This window comes from Doryrhamphus excisus, linkage group LG1 (assembly GCF_037039965.1).
Source record: "Doryrhamphus excisus strain RoL-2023G ecotype Guam linkage group LG1, RoL_Dexc_Guam_v1.1, whole genome shotgun sequence".
In the NCBI taxonomy this organism is placed as follows: Eukaryota; Metazoa; Chordata; class Actinopteri; order Syngnathiformes; family Syngnathidae; genus Doryrhamphus; species Doryrhamphus excisus.
The window spans coordinates 23,874,528-23,895,387 of record NC_136357.1 but is presented as its reverse complement, the minus strand read 5'-3'; the positions used below and the strand labels follow the sequence as shown (position 1 = coordinate 23,895,387).

At 42.5% G+C, this 20,860-nt stretch overlaps 1 protein-coding gene across 7 annotated transcripts in view; it reads right to left on the bottom strand.

Moving 5' to 3' along the window:
- Positions 1-20,860, bottom strand: part of msi2b (musashi RNA-binding protein 2b) — a 274,616-nt gene that overhangs the window by 46,679 nt on the left and 207,077 nt on the right. For all 7 annotated transcript variants that reach the window (XM_058077481.2, XM_058077483.2, XM_058077480.2 and 4 more), the window contains exon 10: positions 14,825-14,899. In XM_058077481.2, coding sequence (XP_057933464.1) covers positions 14,825-14,899 — 75 coding nt within the window. The remainder of the gene's footprint in view (positions 1-14,824; positions 14,900-20,860) is intronic.

Here is a 20,860-nt window from a genome sequence, read left to right as displayed (position 1 = left end):
GGCCACTCCAAATTGTCCATAGGTATGAATGTGAGTGTGAATGGTTGTTTGTCTATATGTGCCCTGTGATTGGCTGGCCACCAGTCCGGGGTGTACCCCACCTCTCCCCAAGACAGCTGGGATAGGCTCCATGAATTAACGAATAGTAGCATAGAGCTGAAATGTTACCAAAAAAAAGGTTATTCCAAAAAAGAAAATCAAAGAAAAACAATATAGTGGATCATAAGGGAAAAGGTCATAATATCTATAATATGTAATAATATGAAGCATATTTCAGAAGAAATGTAAAAAAAAACAGCCAAAACATGAAAAAAGAAGCAAAGTGCAAAATTGAAATGAATGCTGGGTTTTATATAACTTCAAGCTGCTAGAAGTAGATGTAGATATGCTAGAATCTAGTATAGCTACATGCTATAGATACGATATAGATATAAATGTGTTGCTCTAGGAAATATCACGCTTTCATGTCGCACCGGCCTGGTCTAGAGGCGGAAGGCTTCTTGTCTCCAAAATAAGTCCTCCAAATGCTGATCACCTGGTTCAGAGGAGAGCTAAACTAAGAGCACGTGGAGCTTCCAAATCTGGGCTGGGAGGCTGACACGGTGCAGCAGTGCATGGTGGGACGTGGTGAGCAAGTGAAGAGCGCTGTCTGCTACTGCACTTCTCAGTGACAAGGGCAGGAGTTGTTTGTAGCCGAGGTGCAAGGCAGCATCAAAGAGGACAAACTAGGCTCTTTATTGAAGTGCAGCTGCACTTTCCACCTCGCCTTTGTACTCCTTCTCATGCACTTAGCTAAAAAGGACACTTCTCCCGTGCCAAGAACCCACCTCAACACGTCCGCTTGCACACAATAATCAATATTACTCAGTCACTGGCACACAGCAGTTGAAGATGAAAGAAGGCGAAGGAATTATGAGGGAACTTTGGAAATCATTTGGAAGACTGTGGCTGGATCTGGCAGGGCTTCCTCAAGGCAGGGTGGTTTCTTAAGTGACTTAGATGTCTGACCTTGCAGTGGTGCTTATGTAACGCTCACGTCCCAGGATCAGTGAAGGCAACACGCCCCTTACACTTCGCTTGTGATAGTCAGCATTTGAAAGGGCCTTGTGAGTGCTCAGTGAATCGAACCAATCCAGCTAATTAAACAGGACTACTTAAGCCTCCTCTCATTAGTGTCCAAGTAAACAGCCTTAATTTTACATGCATTTTCATGTCCATCAGCCACTTCTCCTCGCAGCATCCAGGCCGTGGATGACTGATGAAGCGGCTCATTTTCTGCTTGCATGCGTATTTGTGTATTTAAAATGTCTATTTGTTTATTTATAATGTGTATCTGTGTATTTAGAATGTGTATTTGTGCATTTAGAATGTGTATTTGTGTATTTAGAATGTGTATCTGTGTATTTAGAATGTGTATTTGTGCATTTAGAATGTGTATTAGTGTATTTAGAATGTCTATTTGTGTATTTAGAATGTGTATTTGTGGATTTAGAATGTCTATTTGTGTATTTAGAATGTGTATTTAGACTGTGTACCTGTGTATTTAGAATGTGTACCTGTGGCTTTAGAATGTGTATTTGTGGATTTAGAATGTGTATCTGTGTATTTAGAATGTCTATTTGTGTATTTAGAATGTCTATTTGTGTATTTAGAATGTGTATTTGTGTATTTAGAATGTATATCTGTGTATTTAAAATGTGTATCTGTGTATTTAGAATGTGTATTTGTGTATTTAGAATGTGTATCTGTGTATTTAGAACATGTATCTGTGTATTTAGAATGTGTATTTGTGTATTTAGAATGTGTATCTGTGTATTTAGAGTGTGTATTTGTGTATTTCGAATGTGTATCTGTGTATTTAGAGCGTGTATTTGTGTATTTCGAATGTGTATTTGTGTATTTCGAATGTGTATTTGTGTATTTCGAATGTGTATCTGTGTATTTCGAATGTGTATTTGTGTATTTCGAATGTGTATTTGTGTATTTTGAATGTGTATCTGTGGATTTAGAATGTGTATTTGTGGATTTAGAGTAAAGGTGACTATAGGGGTGTTATTTCATATCTAGAGGGCTCTAATAATGTTACAAAGTATTTAGAAGGTGGTAAACAGGTTTTCTATGTCTTATGTATTCTGTCTTACTATGTCTACTATATTGGCTAATAGGTGCATAGGTGACTGTAGGGGTGTTATTTCATGTCTAGAGTTCCTGTTCATGTTCCTGTTCAAACACTTTATTTATCCCCGAGGGGCAATTTAAAGGACACAGAGAGCAGCATATGGAATAAAAAATGTAGAAAGCAGACAAGGTCAAGTAAAAGAGAAGACACTACTGAACACACATGTACCTAAGAGAATAAATAGTAATTAAATAATTTAAAAAGTATAACAAGCTAAAGGGAGGTTGTGCGAAATCTGGATAGGGAGGGGTCCAAGTTCAGAAGCCGGACTGCTGTAGAGACAAAGGTAGCCCTCCTCCTTTGTGTTCTACATCGTGGGCATCTTAGTCTGCGACCCGATGGAAGCCACTCAAACACGGGGTGTAGCGCGTGGGAAGGGTCCTGTAGAATCCTGTATGCAGTTCGGGTTATTTGTTGAGAGCTCTAAAAATGTGAAAAAGTGGTAGATGTTTTGTTTTGTGCTGCATTTATTTCCAAGGACTCCTACTTTGGGGAAATTCACTTATCATGGTTGTGTCTGGAACTGATTTTATTGATTTTATTGTGTGAAAGAGGGATATTGAACATTTTTCCAAGTGAGTTATTCTCTTCTTTTTCTTGCTGTCCTCTTAAGGAGGAAGCGGTATTAACATGAAAAAACTCCAAAGGAGTCAGTGCCTCACCAGCCATGAATGCCACCAGGGTTCACCACAGTGTGGTGCGTTCACTTTCACGTCTGTTTGAATGGAGAAGATGCAGACACAGCTTGTGAACTGTCCCATGAATATTTGCATAGGTGTGTGCAAGTCTGTTCACTGGGGACACGAGGGATGGGAGCAACCGGAAAGCTATTAGCACAGTCAGCAGGAGGGGGGTCCGGGAGGAAAGAAAGGACGCGCCGACCGGGTAGAGATCTCACAAGAACAAAACTGGCTTGGCCTGGAGCTCTGGACCAGTGGGTGGCATCAGAACAACAGTACAGGCAGGGCGCACACACATATTCTCCTCTGACAATTTCCATGCCCGTCCTCCGTTTTCATCTCCATCTGATCTCCAGCAGTGTCCAAAAGTATCAGGCATTCAGTAGGCAAGGTGACGAGAGCTTCAGTAGAACATTGAAGGCATAATGAGCTTCTGCATGGCCATCCCAGCCCCTCACTACAGTTCATTCTCGCCTCCACAGGCCTCCATGCGTGGCTTCTAATGCGTGTGAGAGGGAAGCTGGTGCTTACATGCAGGAGGAGGCTCACGTGCATGTGACCCGCCATCGGGCTGTATTTGGAAATACACTCAAAGAGTGATCAACGGCAATGCAGACCCCCACCAAGGCAAATCCTCCAGTTGTCTACTTCCTTCCAAAGTGTGGCCAGCGGCAAAAACCCAAACAAGCATTAAAAAGCAGAAATGGAAAAATCAGCTGTCATTTTACAAGAGTAGAGTCAAAATGTTAGGATAAAAAAATCTATAGAAAAATCATGCTGCGGTATAAAATTTTTTTTAAAGTTGTAATATCATGAGGGAAAGACATCATTTTAGTAACATTATTCTGAAATATTCAAGAAAAAAGACTTTGTTTACAGTTGTAATATAATGAGAAACAAAACAATGAACAATTTAAAAATAGGTTGCGGAAAAACTTTATATATAAGAGGAAAATCAACGAGAAAAAGTTAGAACTAGAAAAATGTGATCATATTATGTGGAACAAAAGTCAAATGCTGTAATTTAGGTGAGTAATTTTGGTGCATGATGGTTCGGTGGTCGGAGGCCGTCGGCGTGAATTGGCAGCCACGTCAGACTAGCCCAGGCCAGCTGTGCCTACAGACGTAGGCGACCACCAGTGAGTGACAGAGGAGTGCGGGAATAATGGCTGGAATTCATTGGGAAAAGCACTAGAACATCCGTTCCATGATGATGCTTTTGAAGCTTTTGACCCCCCCCCCCACCATCTTTAAGGTCTATCACAGACCCGTCAGTCTTTAAAGCTCTTTTTTTTCTTTATTTAGTTTTAGTGTTTTTATCATGTTTGAGCTTATCTTATTATTATTTTTCTGTAACTTGTATTTACTCTTGTGAGGCACCTTGGGCACCATTAGGATGCTGTAAGGTGCTATATTAATAATATCTAGACTCCCAAAACACAAACATCAAAGTAGCATCTTTTTTTTTCAGCATGTGGCCTTCACTGAAGGATGTCTGGACAACCCTGCTGCAGCATATGCTTTTTTTTTTAATGCTGCAGCATATCCTATCTATGAACTCATCGTGTAAGAAGGTGTTAGTTGGCCAGATTCCAAATGGAATCCTTCAATGAATGAACCTTCCTTCAGTGTAAAAGACAGCGTGTGGACTTCATTGTTTGGCTAAAACACCATGGAAGAACAATGCACGTGTTCAGGGGTGATTCATGGAGAGCAGAAATAGTCTGGGAGCGATTCAGCTCCACGAGTGACGTGGAGACACCACGCACCGTGACGTCAGAGCAGCGTACTCACTGCCGTCACCCGTAATGGCCTGTGTGTGTGTGTGTGTGCGGTCAGCATTACATGGGAGATAGTGAGTCGGACAGGCAGGAAAGCACAGCGAGGCCGCTATGAAAGTGCCTCCAACGCGGTGTCTTTCATGGAGTGGACTTTTACACGTGTGTGCATGAAAAGGAGATAAGATGAGCTTGGTCAGTCCAGACTAGGAGCTCACAACGCTCATCGCCAGGCCCTATTTTAAGGTCTGTAACTGATGAAGTGCGGCGGCCTCTGTAGAGCCATGGGGCTAATGATCAGACTCGGCAATTAAAAGCTATGTGCGAGTCCGAGTGGCATCAGGAGGGCCATCTGCTTCCTGCCCAGTAGCACTTAGGACGGCCTGGGGGACCACTTGCTGGGGTCACAGCTCGCCCAGCTTCTGGCGAGATGGTCACAGCATCCAAAGAACAATCTGCTGCCGAGCTCAAGTTCAACACAGACTCGCTCGGAAGACAGAGTCCGCAGAGGGAGCGCATTGTCACACATCGCCGTGAAGCCGCTAGCCTCGCCATCAGCTCCAGGCCGCTGACTTTGCCACCTGTTCCAGTGGTGGTGCCAAAACGTTGGGCAGTTATTGTACTGACATGAGGGGGGTGAGGTCGTCTGAACATTGGGGGAAAACTCTGGACACGCTGCTGATGACTGCACATGCTGTCCCAAATGACAACATGGGACGCCCAGGAATTAATGAGCTACATCCACAGGAAGTCAGCTCAGTCGGAAAGAGTCTTAAGCGCAATTCTCTCGTCTTCTTCAAGGTCTGTGCCCAAGAACATAGAAGAACATGTTTTGCCTGATGAAAGATGCATGTGTACTTCCAAAGGTGGCTCCTGTCCTGATGCATTCTTTGCTCCAAAAGCTGAAAGCTCAATACAGTCCATGTCAGCACCTTTCCATCTCCCAGCAGCCGACAGGTGCACAACCCTGGGAGGCTACCTGCTGTTTCAGGCCAGTGCTTCGCAGTGACCTGTTGTGCATTTATCACATGCTCGGCTGCTTCTGCCCCACTTTAAAGGGACATGCAACCCTCAGGAACCATCATGCCAGACTCACAGGTCAGCGGCTCTCTCCGAGAAGACAGCTTTTCCCCACATCTACTTTTCTTCCCCCAGAAACAGGAATTCCAGTCTGAAGCATCGTTTCCAGATCAGAAGACCCCCCACCCTCTGATCACCTTCCATGTAATGGAACGTAATGGCTTGTATGGCGCGTAAAATGCTATCACCATGGCACCGTCACACCCCCAGCTGAAATGCAAGGCTGATCATCATGACTTACTCATGGAAAGTAAACCTCAGGTAGGAATCTGGCTCGTCTCATTTGCGTACATTTCATGAGAATAATCGTTATTCCCCAAAGTATTACTGATTACCAGGAGCTTGTTGAACATGCCAGAAATAGAAAAGACAAAGAAATGACGTCAGCCACCTGCCAGTCCGAGCCCCGCATTATTTATCAACCCAACTCTGTAATTAATCACATTGATCAATAATCAGAACAGTAATAGTGCACTACCAGTTGTTTCATGTTTGCTGTCACGTGTCTCCGTTGACTTGATGTTGATGTTTAGTGTTTTGAATGTTTGGAAAATGTGTTGTGAAAATGTGTGATCCAATGTGGTCAGTTTTGTAGCTTTGAACAAAGCTCAATCTATTTTTACTCACCTTTTATCAGCATTGTTGTCTTGAGAAGCTCAATACTGTAATACTGCTTCAGGGCGCAATTTCTAACATCTGTCCAGGGACAAAAGATGAAAAATTGCCTTTTGGCTAATTCTGGTGCAGCAGTGCTAATCCATGTCAAATAAAGCAACAAACATAATAATCAAGTTGGCAGCAAGCAGCAGAGGCTTCAAATGGCTACAGTTGTGTCAAAGCCAAAGTTATGCTGGGAATTTATCATTTCACTGTTTTCTGCTGATGGAGGAAGAGAGTCCAATCTTTGTTTTGGTAGCTCCATGTTTACATTAGCATAGAATTGCAGCCCGGGCCCTCTTCCAGTGGCTGGTGCAACCTCAGAAACCGGATGAAAACCATTTGAGGAGCTCATAGGGCAGGAGAGGCAGAGTGGACTTGCCATATTGCCCATAGTGATGGGACAGAATGAAAATGGACATGCAGAGCACCGTGAGAGTAAGGCTCGTTGTATCCAAGTCAAATAGTGCTGAGTAGGCCTGTAGTGCTTCACATTAGCCACGTATACATGGAACCAAATATTCCAATTCCATTCGGGTTATTTGCTCAAACGGAAAGAATGTAACCTTTGTATACACCTCATTCCGAAAGAAAAGTGCCAATCCGAATGAATATATAATGGGATTCCCAGGGGTGGAATATTCCTTTCCCCAATCCGATTGAGGTATCTTGTACCTGCTCAAACGGAAAGTTGTCAGACTGCGTTCTTCTTCATGGTGTTCTTCTTCTGTTGTTTATTGGCGGTTGGCAAGCAGCTTTGGTGTGCATTAGCGCCATCTGTGGAACAGAATCTAAACCCTTCTATACGCCATTCACAAGTCCACTTTTATTCAAAAAGAAAATACATATCTATATAAAACATGTGCCCAGCTTAATTATTAAATATTAGCAAGATTGAACTTTATCTTTTCCTGTTCCCGGGTGCGTTCTTTCAGCAAATGCTGAGATGTGACGTAACACGCAGCTCCAGACGAGAGCTAGAAAATGGAGGCGAGCAATCGCCACTGGACTGCTGTGGAAAGTTTGTTTTTGATTCAAAATAAAATTTCAAGACTGGACGAATTAAGGAAAAACTGGCAATACGGAGTTATTCTAACAAGTGAAAGAAAAACTGGAGGAAGTCGGTATCACGTGATGTTGGTGTTTACGTTTTACTGCGCATGCCCCATTGACTATTCTGGTTGATTATAGCGGCGCATGTAGACACGCCATTGGAATATTCCTTTCCATGTATACCATTGCTTTCGGAAAGGTCATTCGGAAAGATTCCATTCGGAAAGAGAAAAACTAATGTAAACGTGGCTATAGAAAAGTTTTACTAAACTTTCCAGCAACCCATACAGGCTCTGAATGGGAAAACGATGCTGTCGCTATCCATGGTTCTGTCGCTATCCATGGTTCTGTAATGCTTTGAATTAGTGTTGATGCGTTACTGGTAGCCTAACGCTGTCCGTGGTGCTGAAGCTGGTAAGCCCCACTGCTGCAGGCATGTGTATGTTGTAAAGTAAAGATTTGGTTAGTGTCTGTTTTGGTTAGAGGCCGACTTCCAGGAAGGAATGAATAGCGCTGACGAAGGTCCCAATGTACTTGAAAAAAGAAAAATCAGAGTCCCAGCAACTTGATAGTCCGGCACAAAGACAGGTATTTTTAATCATGTCTTTGGCATTAAGGTAACCCTAAACGACCTGCCGTTATCCTCCCTCTCTGCTTGTTAATCAACCTTCCCTGACTCAGAGGAGCCATATTGCTGTTTGTCTGCCATGACAGTAGCTCAGTAGCGCAATGACTGATTGTAATGCGTCTCTCTTACTCTGTCTGTCTCGCTCCCCTGATGGGAGCCCACTAACATCTTCATCCCTGCTTTTCCAGAGTAGCATAATGACCTCAAAGCAGCAGCCCTAATGGAAGCGTAATGGCCATTTATGTCGGGGGAGGCTCGAAGGGCACAGCTGTGGAGGCAGCAAGTTGCCCAAGAAGACGGTGGAGCAGAGTGAAGCTCCCTGTTAAGTTCCTCCACTTCCACCTCTTCCCTTCACACAAAGCTCCTGACTCTACTTCCTCTTTGTGTGTGCTGTGTGAGCGCAATCAGTGCTGTATTCATGTGACCGCCACCGAAGCAGTCCAAGCAAGACTTGTCAACAATAGCATGAACCTAGAAATGCGCGGTGTCTTATTCACACGCATAGTGCACATACCGCCATTCCATTCTTTCTTCATTGTTAGCATTAGTGTCTCATTCATGCAAACACCATTCCCGCAACAGAGGATGGAATGTGCTATTGTCATCGATGTTAGCTTCAGCACTGGCAGATAGGATGGATTTACACCATATCTTCCAATCATCTAGCATAGGTTTTTGTCTGTGTGGACTGCAGTTAGAGGTGAAAACAAGAAGAAAAGCCCAGAGCTGTGAAAAACAGGCAGCTGTCAATCTGGGAGAAGATGACAAATCAATCAGAAGCATTGCTTCCACAGCCGTGGAACAGATGCCAAACACTGTGAGAGGCGTAAAGAAAGACCTGAAAGTGACATCAGCAACAGCCTGCAGCGGGCAGGAGTGAAGGTTTCACCACCTGAAGACTAGAATGAACGTACAACGGCTACACCAGAAGATGCAAGAAGAACAGCAAAACTCAATCTTGCTTCAATCTTCAAAAAAATTCCAGTCCATAAATCTTTTGTCTCAGAACACCTTGTCTTGAAGAGGACCGAAAATATGACCACGGCTGCTTGGTTGGAATTGGGAATGCAGTTCCAGGATCTTCGGACATGAATCGCAGCCATCCTAAGACGCCTGCTAGAATCTGAACAACGCGGTGACACGGTGGAATCATACTAATGAGACTGTTGCATGGAAACGGTAATGTGCAATAATGTGCAGTATGCCTGGGGATCTCCTACTTTGTCCATTTGCAGCGCGACGCCCCCACGTTAGTGGAGAAAATGTAGCGTATGGCTTATCTGCAGCCATTCATTAGCTGACATGCATTAGACTGCGTGGGACAAGGATGGCGGACAATGGTCCTTCACACCGACGACATCTCAGCCAACAGTTGATGAATTCAAAGCGAAATGCTGCTTAGTCTGTTGCTTGTTAATATTTCTTCATCAGCTGTAGAAAATACACAAATCCTCTGTCATGGCTTCACTCTATCACGCTTTTTCTAAATATTATATTCATAAAGCATCCTGTTTCATGGTTGAATACGGCCAACTATTAGCTTAAAATGCACATTTATTTAGGTATTTTTGGCCTAGCAAGCATAAAAATAGCTAAATGAAGTAAAATACAAATACAGTTGTTTGTACAGTGGTTTTTCAAAAACGATTGAATAACTGTGGCCTATTATGAGTAAGCAAGACAAGTCATGTAGTATTGTAGTATTGTACATGTCACTAGGTGTAGTACTGATGACGTATTAATAAGATATTAGCTTACTTTAAATGAACTGGAGTCAGCCATGACCGCACAATCCTAGTTATCACTGATCATTTGGAGGTCCCAAATATATATACTATATACATTCCAGATCCTACAACAAGGAGCTTTCCCATTGAGTTCCCAAGGTTTTATTGTTTAATCACTTATCATGTCTACTATATTGGGTAATAGGATTGTGGAGGTAATTACTATATGACTATAGTGACTATGTGACTATAGGGGTGTAATTTCATGTCTGTACATGAAATCTACCGCTTTTTAGCAATTCCTATACCATTTATCAACTGATATAAAGTTGGGTTTGCAGCTAGCGGCACAAACCAGAAATCCTCCTAAGCACTCGGGAGTGTGACCAACCACAGTGGAGTGGGCGTGTCTGGAGGCGGGCCGTGGGTAGAATACATTAAAACAGACCGTTTTGGCTGGAAGCACAAAATCTAAAGAAATACACGGCTTTCATTAAAGGGAAGATGGTGATACTGATATCACATTTTTAATCCTTTTGGTAATGGTAATGGTTTTATTTCATTTGAACATGCATCAGATTACAATTGAATGCATCACATAATCAGTTCCCAGTTCCACATGTCCAAAAGGAGTAGGAAGAAGTAAAGCTTATTAAATCCTACCCCTCCATCTGGTACTTTTACAATCAGTAACTGTTACATTTGTTCACTTCCTGCTTTCCTAATATAGTTTAGGTTTTTTTTTGGTCCCGTGCCAAAGTACAATAACGTGATAAGAGCCTTTTAGTCATGAAATAACAGCCCTATAGTCACCGTGACACTCCTACTACCCACTATAGCAGACTTCATGGGAGAATATAAGACATAGAAGACTTAACGACATAAATAAGAAAAAATGTGCTCCGGTGCTGGGGGAGTTGTTGACTTTGAGCTAGCGTGGGTTAAGGCTACAATGGTACCCCATGTTAAGGATTATTGCGTAAGGGGATGGTTGATTGTCAGGGCAAACAGTCACTCCAGGCTCCAGTCACTCCAGCCTTTCCTTGCTGCTGACTACATATGAAATAAAGCTTACAAGCCAAACCAGGAAAGAATGATGCCTCTCTGAAACAAGCGAGGAAGGGCTCAGCATAACAGGTTGAAATACGGTATTTGTAAAGACCAACTAATTGCGTCTCGGCTTGTCCTTTTAACTTGAGTGTATGCGCTCACACTTTATTACCCATGTCATAAAACACACAAATCACTTTCAATAGTCACCTCATTTGTGTCCTCTTTTACCGACACATTGTTCTTTGGGCAGCAGCATTATTGCTTTTTACAGTTAGCATATGCCTTGTGTGTATATCATAGCACTTCCAGGCCGCCGTGTGCATTTCACTGAGCTCCACTTGTACATGAAAGCCCAAGCAGGAATACATCCACCTGCTGGTGGTCAAAACCTTCATGGGTGTCACAGCTTTTCAATCATTCCATGAAGTCAGATTAAATACGTGATTGACTAGAATTCCTCGCAAAGGCAAGAAATAAACATCACAATCATAATATGATGCATGGCATCTGAGCAATATCATTACTTCAATGCCTAATTATATTAATTCATTCATTTTCTACCGCTTGTCCTCACCAGGGTCACGGGGGTGCTGGAGCCTATCACAGCTGTCTTTGGGCGAGAGGCGGGGTTCACCGTGGACTGGTGGCCAGCCAATCACAGGGCACATATAGACAAACAACCATTCACACTCACATTCATACCTATGGACAATTTGGAGTGGTCAATGAAGCTAACATGTTTTTTGGAGGGGGGGGGGGGTGTAAGCGGAGTACCCGGAAAAAAGCCACGCATGCACGGGGAGAACATGCAAACTCCACACAGAGATGGCGGAGTGTGGAATTGAACTCGGGTCTCCTTGCTGTGTGGCTTGGCCGCCGTGCAGCCCCTAATTATATTGCTTTAGCAATTTTCTCCTTTATTTGTACTTCTTCATATTAACAGGAGTGAACTTTTTAGTGAACAGCTTTTCTCGCTTGTAGGGCAGCTAAGAATGTTCAAATGTGACTTCAAAAATAATAACTGTGTTTTTGTCTTTCCACAAAAGAAATATTTCAATTGCTATCATTTGAAATGCCAAAAAAAGATTTGTAAAGATGAAAAAATGGAAGGTAACAAAGGACCGAACCATTTACTTTGCATTAGGATCCAAATCCAATGGAGAAAATGGCCACCTTCAGCACTCGGAACAACATTCCCAACAGCCTCCTGGCATCAATGCTGGCATTGAGCACGCCCAAAGCTGTGTCTCACCTCATCAACAATAACGGCACAGCTCGTCATGACTCACGTCTTTGCATACTTTTCATTTCTGATTGAGCGTCTTGAAGCTCCTTAAGACCAACAGAGCCAAACATTTGTGACTGCCCTTAACATGACGACCAGGAGTTGCTATCATTGTGGAAGTGTGGAACTGTCAAAAGGTGATAAAGAGTGATGTTGTCTCGCCGTTGTGGTCGGGTTGTGTTTACTGTCGGTTTCCATTTTTTGATCTGCTTGTGCTGCAGGGACACCGGCTTGGCTTTTCTCTTCCTGTGAATCTGTTCTGATATCTTACTCAATTCTGCGTTTCATCACTGATCAATGTTGTAACACTGCTTTATCTTGACAACTGAACAATTGCCGAAACACTTGTTCCCGGGAACAGCGGACCCATGTGGTTTGTTGGCTGTAAGAAATCCTTGGAAAGCTGCCCAGAATTTATGTCTCTTGGATTTGGTCTGCCCGGTGCAGTCCATCTATTTATGGAGGTGTTTCAGCCAGCGTGCGTACAGTGAGTGAGAAAAACCCAAAATGAGGGTGCTCCCACCAGCTTACAGAGGAAGGACACTAGTCAATATTTGTCCCGGGGTTATCTAATTTGGACAAGGGGGTTTGATCTATACGTAAAAAAATTGCAATTACCCTGTCAAGAGCTGAGCGAGCCCAGAGGACGCTGTTTTAATCATGCAGCTTTATCAAACTCTTTAAATTGACTTGAACATGGAAAGGATAATGTATTCTGCCGGGGGGAAGGTGATATCACTTCATTTGCCCCAAACAGTAAACATTTTTTTTAAATCCATGTTTCATGAGATTTATTGAATAAACACTGACAGTTCCTCTCCCCATCCGTCTCTTAAGACGACTTGCACCGATACCCAGGAATGACCAAGGCATCCTAAATGTGACTGTGCTATCTTAGAGCCAAACGGCCACAAAAACACATCACTTTATGATCGGCATCAGTTAAGGATCACTCAGTGGCATTTATAAGAGAAATGCCACGTTTGCCGCCATAGGACACAAACGTGGTACCTGTCTGCTTTGCAGGTGGTCGCATCTGGACCTGTTCCTGGATCCATTTGCCAGACATATTACAGAGATCATACATCTCCATTCCGTCTTATCAGTGGCGGGAGGGCTGTCTGGCACAGCAAACAAAGTATGTGTAGTGTCCTTAAATAAAGCATGAAATGGAAAGGATACGTTTGAGGCCTCCCACATTGGACCGCTACCCCGATGAACACTTTTAGCATTTTTTTTCACATTCTGGAAACACATTTTCCTCTCCAGGGCTTGCTGGTTGTCATGTTCAAGTATGGTATCACATAAGTGACTTAGGGATAGGGTTCAAGAGGATTGTGTGTATCATTCGGACATTTACAGTGAAATAACACAACACCAGCAACCAATACAAACTTCCATGTGCCAAAACTAAACACAAATTATTTCCTGCTCCTGTGTGTGTCCTTCTGATTAGTGTCAACACATATTTTCACCAATCACATGCAGCTTTAACAAAATGAAGACAAAAAAGCAATGGTGCGTTCACGTCAAAGAGCAGGCTCCCCTCAGTCACATCCAAGAGCCAGCTCTCGTCATTACATCAAAGAGCCAGCTCTCGTCATCACATCAAAGAGCCAGCTCCCATCATTCAGTTCAAAGAGCCAGCTCTCGTCATCACATCAAAGAGCCAGCTCCCATCATTCAGTTCAAAGAGCCGGCTCTCTTCATCACATCAAAGAGCCAGCTCTCGTCATCACATCAAAGAGCCAACTCCCGTCATTCACACAAAAGATCCAGCTCCCGTCATTCAGTTCAAAGAGCCAGCTCTCATCATCAAATCAAAGAGCCAGCTCTCTTCATCACATCAAAGAGCCAGCTCTAGTCATCACGTCAAAGAGCCAGCGCTCATCATCACATCAAAGAGCCAGCTCCCGTCATTCACACCGAAGATCCAGCTCCCGTCATTCAGTTCAAAGAGCCAGCTCTCGTCATCACATCAAAGAGCCAGCTCTCTTCATTCACACCAAAGACCCAGCTCTTTATGTGATGGTTGAAAGAAAAGATGAAAGAATTGAGCTATATATGGAAGGGCATATAAGGAGGAATATTGGCTCTACATACGTAAGTATCTACATATTGGAGCTGTACATAGAAGTATATATCAGGAGGCATATATAGAAATAGAAATAATGTACAAAAAATTGCAATTTTTATGTTGAATTTTGAAAAACTAGTGTGTTCAAAATAAAAATATTTTTTCCCCAGGTGAAATGAAGCAGAAAAAATCCTATTTAGGTTGCACGGTGGAGATTGGTTAGTGCGCAGGCCATCTCTGTGTGGAGTTTGCGTGTTCAACATGCTAGCTCCACTCCAAATTGTTCATAGGTATGAATGTGAGTGTGAATGGTTGTTTGTTTATATGTGCCCTGTGATTGGCTGGCCACCAGTCCAGGGTGACCCCGCCTCTCGCCCCAAGACAGCTGGGATAGGCTCCAGCACTCCCATGACCCTTGTGAGGATAAGCGGTAGAAAATGAATGAATGATTGAATGAATAGATATATTTAACCATAAAAAAATTAACACATCTTTTTTCAAAATTCAACATGTAAATGTTCAGGTAGAAATAGTATTTTTATCAAGTGCCAAACCTCTGGTCCTGGTATAGCTAAGCGTGCCAACAAAGAATCCAGTAAACAAATCCAGTAAAAGCTTGTGACTCACCAGGGAACTGGTAGCTGTAGCTGGGTGCGAATCCAGTGTATCCACGGCCGTACGTTGCCACAATGTTGGGGTAACCTTACAAAAAAAGAGAAAGAAGATATAACATCTGTGCACAGAAACAAAAGTCCCATAAACACAGCCGTGCACCTTTCTAGGCAAATGACAAGTTAGTGGTCATTTACTTTTCAACTTCCGGCCTCATAAAAAGATTCATGGCTCATAATGTTTATGATGAAACACATTTACTGTGTGCAGACTGATGACACGTACCGCTCTGAATCAATGCTCGACTGTCTTAATTAGATTTGCGAGTCATTTGGATGGAGCACCGCTTGTTGTTTTCCTAACACATCACAGAGTCACAGTCCTTCATTCCAGCCCGTGGACACCTTTGGTGTCTGGAAGAAAGTTAGCCTGCACAACTGGAGCCAGCATGAACATGCATGGCAACATCGGTCCTCGGTGGGCAGAAAAACTCAGGCGTATTTAGAAGAGAGAGTCACAACACCTTGGGAAAGGCAGCCCCTCTGGGAGCCCCTCTGGGAGCCCCTTTGGGAGCCCCTTTGGAAGCCCCTATGGGAGCCCCTTTGGAGCCCCTTTGGAAGCCCCGTTTGTGACGTTGCTCCTTCTGGGCCCAGCAGACAGCTCCATATACTCATGTTACTGCAGAATATACCGGGCTATGAATACCACAGGTAACATTATACCATCATATTCATTTTGTACAACAAACGGGTCTTTGTCTGATGATTTGGCAACAGCGGAATCTCAAAACCAAAACACAGCAAAAACAATTTCTCTCATCGAAAATGCGGTGAATCAGTTCCGCACACTCACAAATAGAAACAAAAACACATTTTACAAAAGTAATGATAGTTTTAATTGTAAATGAGGAACGGAGGTTATTGGTGATGCAGACTTCCTGTACATCCTAGGGAGTCAATAATCACAAACCATCACATATAACATTTTTTTCAAATTGGATTCAAAAATGAGAACAATGTATTTGCTTACAGCACTGGACTTTTATCATCAGCAAGGAAGATGGAGGACAGTCCACCAAGTGTGTACTGTACATGCACACACTGCTGTGTATACGTATATAGCAGTCACGGCCCCCCTCTGGGAAGTGAAGGTGAAACTTAAGCTGGTGTGCCTGGCTAGATTGTTCGAAAGCGAGAGTTAGCTGGTGTGAGCGATGGCAAGGCATCAATTGTGTGTCTTAGTATTCTTATTGAAGTGTTGCGCAACTCTGATTGTGCTAGGTGAGTGCATCAATTGTAATGGCCTCCATGAAAAATAATCAGACAATACACTGAGCAGCAATGTGCTTGACGAGACAACAGGGAAACGGACTACGTTTTTACTACGTACCATATTGTACAAAAACCAACAAAGTCTACGAAAAACCAGGCCGGAATCTTTTTTTGAGGAAAACCAAATCTGGGAAAAACTGGGAAGTATGAAAACCTATTGTCCCTCAGCACTTTGCAGTTTGAATTTCACAGTTTCACTCCGACATGATTCTTCCAAAATATATTCATGAATACTTCATGCTGTTTAGTGGTTAAATACAGCACATTATTAGTCCAAAATATACGTATTTGGAGCATTTGTAAATCATCACAAACTACATACATAAGAAGTATCTTACGCTGGTCACCAATTGTCAGTAGTAGGTCAGAACAACAAGCACTACACTTGCCAGGCAACAAGCACATCATCAACGTCATCATAACACGGGCAGCTGTTGCAGCCGTGAGTCAAATTCAACTCTAAAACACTTGATGTCACTTCCAGATTTTTATAGCAACACACACAAATTGTTCAAGTCTGATTTTCTCTAATTACATCTACTATATTGGGTAAAAGTAATGTAAAGGTGACTATAGGGGTGCTATTTCATGTCTAGAGGGCTCTAATAATGCTAAAAAGCGATTGACTAGGAGGTATACTGGTTTTCTTGAACCAATTAACTATCATAAGGGAGGGATGACTGTACCGCGACCACGACATTTGCCGTGGAATAAAATTAAGAATTAGACAAGTTACGCACTTATGTCTTTGTCTGCGTATTCCATCAGAGTTGGGAGGTTCTTTAGGTGACATTTTCCTTAGTTTAGTCATAGAGCGGTCCCCTGGGTAGCTTCCATTTTATTCATGGAAGCTACTAAGGCGTTTAAAGACAGAAGATCATACATCTTTTCTTTCAAGAAGACAAATGCAAACACTAGAGAACATTTTCAGAGTTTGGCACAATGAGCTGTTCCTCAGAGAACAAAAAAGGGCTGGGTGCCTCCTCTACACCCCTGGGACCTGTTTTTCACCTCAACCTCACCATACCAACTTGTCTTTACCAGTGAAGTTAGCTTAGCATCTGATTAATAAATGTCAGAATGTTGTGGAAGAAGACAACTTTAATACGTGACATGATGGCTGGATGCATCCCGGTGTGTAGAAACCTAGCAAACATTTTCTAACCAAAACGATGCGCGTGTACTTCGTCAGTCAGCGGCTGGCACAGCAGCTATAATCTCCAATAATTAGTGTCCTCATGGAACAAGGCAGCCATCATATGATCATACTTACACATGACTTATAGACAGTATTCTGGAACAAAATCAGCATCATTCAGTTTGTGTGACTGACTGCGTCACAAGCTCAACTCAATGAAATATTGTGGCCACTAGGGGGCGCCAAAAGACCAAGCATTTTAAAGACCGCACATTTAAATACAAAGCTGTGAACAAGTGGTTGCCCTTTCCCGATTTTTTATTTTTTTCTTATTTTTTATTTTGTTTGTCACACTTAAATGTTTTACATCATCAAACTAATTTAAATATGAGCCAATGACAACCCAAGGGAGAAAAAAATCTAAAGCTACATGGCCCTGTGTGAAAAAGTCAGATGAATTATCATCTATCAGTGTGGAAAAGGTTTTAAGCCATTTCTAAAGCTTTGGGACTCCAGCCAACCACAGTGAGAGTGGCCGGCCAACCCCATGACCACACAAAAGACCCCACAACAACATCCTGAGAAGTGCAGGCCTCACTTGCTTCAGTTAAGGTCAGTGTTCAAAAACGGCCAAGACCAAAAGCACTGCTGAACATGAAGTCTGGTCTCCATTTATCCACAAAACATCCTGATGATCCCCAAGACATTTGGGAAAATACTCTGTGGTCATGTGGGCTTGGATTTTAAGTTTCATTTAAAAACTGCATTTTGTCTTCAGTTTTGTTGTCACTGACTAATGTTTACATTTCTTGGATGATCTGAAACAATTCCTATCACTGAGGAAGAAAATAGAACAATGAGATGATCATTTCTCATGTTTCTGTCTATGATGCCACCTTTGACTTTCAAGCGACTATCATGCACCACTAAAACTCCCCACATACAATTAGGTTGTTTGATATCTTTCTGTTCCTATAAGCCCCAAAAGAGCGTCAAGTAGCAGACGGGCTGTCAATCTGCTGTCACAATACTTATTAGAAGCAGGCGCTCGCTAGTTCATTAGCTGGACAGTTGGAGAACCACGCAGCTGTGGGCAACATATTGAGAAAGGCATGTGAGGGAGTGGCAAGAAAAGTGGATCGGAGAAAAAAAAGAACATGTGAGGAGAGTGGGTGGATGAGCGAGTGAGCCTACGTGTGAATTGAAGTACCATCAAGGGGAATATAAACATAATTAGGCCTTTAATTATGCTATATGTCTTTGTCTTTATCTGTTTTCCACAAGCTATTACCAGCTAGCAAGCATAACTCGGGACTAAATGATCTCATAAGAGGAGGTCCTTCAGGCCAGAATATCATAACTCTTTCTTCATTGTGTGCCAAAAACAAGAACACAACAAAAGCCATACAGAATGTATGTACAGTATGTACATACAGTGTGTACAGTATATATGAATGTATGTCTGTGTGAGTATGTGCGCGTGCTGTCGCTTTAATGCAACACACACTTAGTCAGGTAGATAACATACAACGTTTGATTGCTAACGCACTTTGACAGAGGAATGACAGGTGAGTGTCGACTTTGGTCAACAGATAATCATGGCTCATTGCTCATAGCTCTGACTTCGTATGTATGTGTGTGTGTGTGTGTGTGTGTGTGTGTATGTATGTATGAATGTGTGCATGTATGCATGCATGTATGTATGTATGTATGTATGCATGTGTGTATGTATGAATGTATGTATGCATGTATGTATGCATGTGTGTATGTATGTATGTGTGCATGTATGTATGCATGTATGCATGTATGCATGTATGTACGTATGTATGTATGTATGTATGTATACATGCATGTATGCATGCATGCAGGTATGTATGCACGTATGCACATATGTATGTATGTATGTATGTATGTATGTATGTATGTATGTATGTATGTATGTATGTATGTATGTATGTATGTATGTATGCATGTGTGTGTGTATGTGTGCGCGTGCATGTGTGCGTGTGTATGTGTGTGTGTGAATGTATGTGTGGTTCTAATCCTGGGTAATGGTGAATGTGTAAAACGATTCTTGTAAAGCTATCAATGTTAACATTGTTGGTTGTCTGGAACGGATGAATTGGATTGTATCATTCCTTATGGGAACAACTGATTTGGTTAGAGCAGGCATGGGCAAACTGTGGCCTGGGGGCCACATGCGGCCCGCAAAGCGTTTGAATCCAGCCAGCCAGTTGCTTCCAAAGTAAATTAAACTTTGAACGTACAAGCTGGCAACATGGCTTGCAAGTAGTCACAGTCACATGCAGCCATCCAGACAACTACCTCATCCAAGGTGCCAAGCAAACACATATCGAGACACAACTTGACCTCCCCACTGCACTGCCTGGCAAGTACGGAGGGGTGTTCACATTCTCTTTACTCGTCAATGTTTCATTCATCCTTTTTAGTTCATATTGTATCCTTTAGTCATGTACATTCCGGTTGTCTTAATCACTCAGAAAGCCCGGTAAAATTAACTTAATTCACAATATTTGATGTGGTCTGATGTTTAAAGTCACAAGCACATGAAACAATTTTACAGATAATATAGAAAGGCCTTGTGGAAGGGGTTAGTGACACTAACTGAGGTTCCACAGTATTCTGTGTATACTGTATATATTACATGGCAGATCCTACCATATTCTGCATGCAAGCGTGTTTCTGTGTGTGCAGATTCTACTCTGTATGCCTCAGAGCCGGTGTCAGCGGGAATCAGAAAGGTTGACCTTGGTCATAAATATCTAATCAGTGTTTGCTGTCCATGAAAAAGATCAATTTATTCCTGACCCAATGGGAAAATGTGTCTGCCCGAACCCTCCCCCCCTTTGCAGACAAAAAGTCATGCAAGGCAGGGAGGCGATGAAGGGAGCGTTTACCTGGTGTGGATGAATGCATGACCAAAAAAAAAGAAAAAAGAAATCTTCATTAGCCTCTGATGAGAAGTCATCACCTGGAAGCTACAGATGGATAGCTTTCACAAAAAGCCCCCACTGTCTGTCGGGACTAAAAAGAACTGAGATGTGATACGATGAAAAGCCATCATAGAGCAGCAAAAATTGGATATTATGTGTTTGATATTGTCAAACAGAAGAAATGCCAAGCCAAAATTGCCAGCTTAAATGGCAAAGCCATTTTTCAAGACTGAGCGCTTTTCCACAAAGCTTACGTTACCAAATTTAAGTTGGTTGCAATGCACTCCGTTCTTGGAGATCCAAACACGGAGGTAGAGACACTGGGTTATGATGCTATCATATATCATACAAATATCAGTAAATATTATGATGGCAGAAGTGGTGGGGAAAGGGAAATGCGTCTGAATTCATGAAACCATCAGGATTTTGTGGGCTTTTTTGTGATTGTTGCGGCCTAAAACCTAAAACCTTGTGGGTAAAGTTGTGGCAAAAGTTGCCATGTTTTCAGGAAAAGCATTTTTTGTTAGATTTGTTGAAGTCCTGTGCTTTTGGAGGTCAAAGTTGCAAAGAACGTTGATGTAAAAGTCATAAAATCACAAGCTGATACAATGTTATTGAAAACATAAGC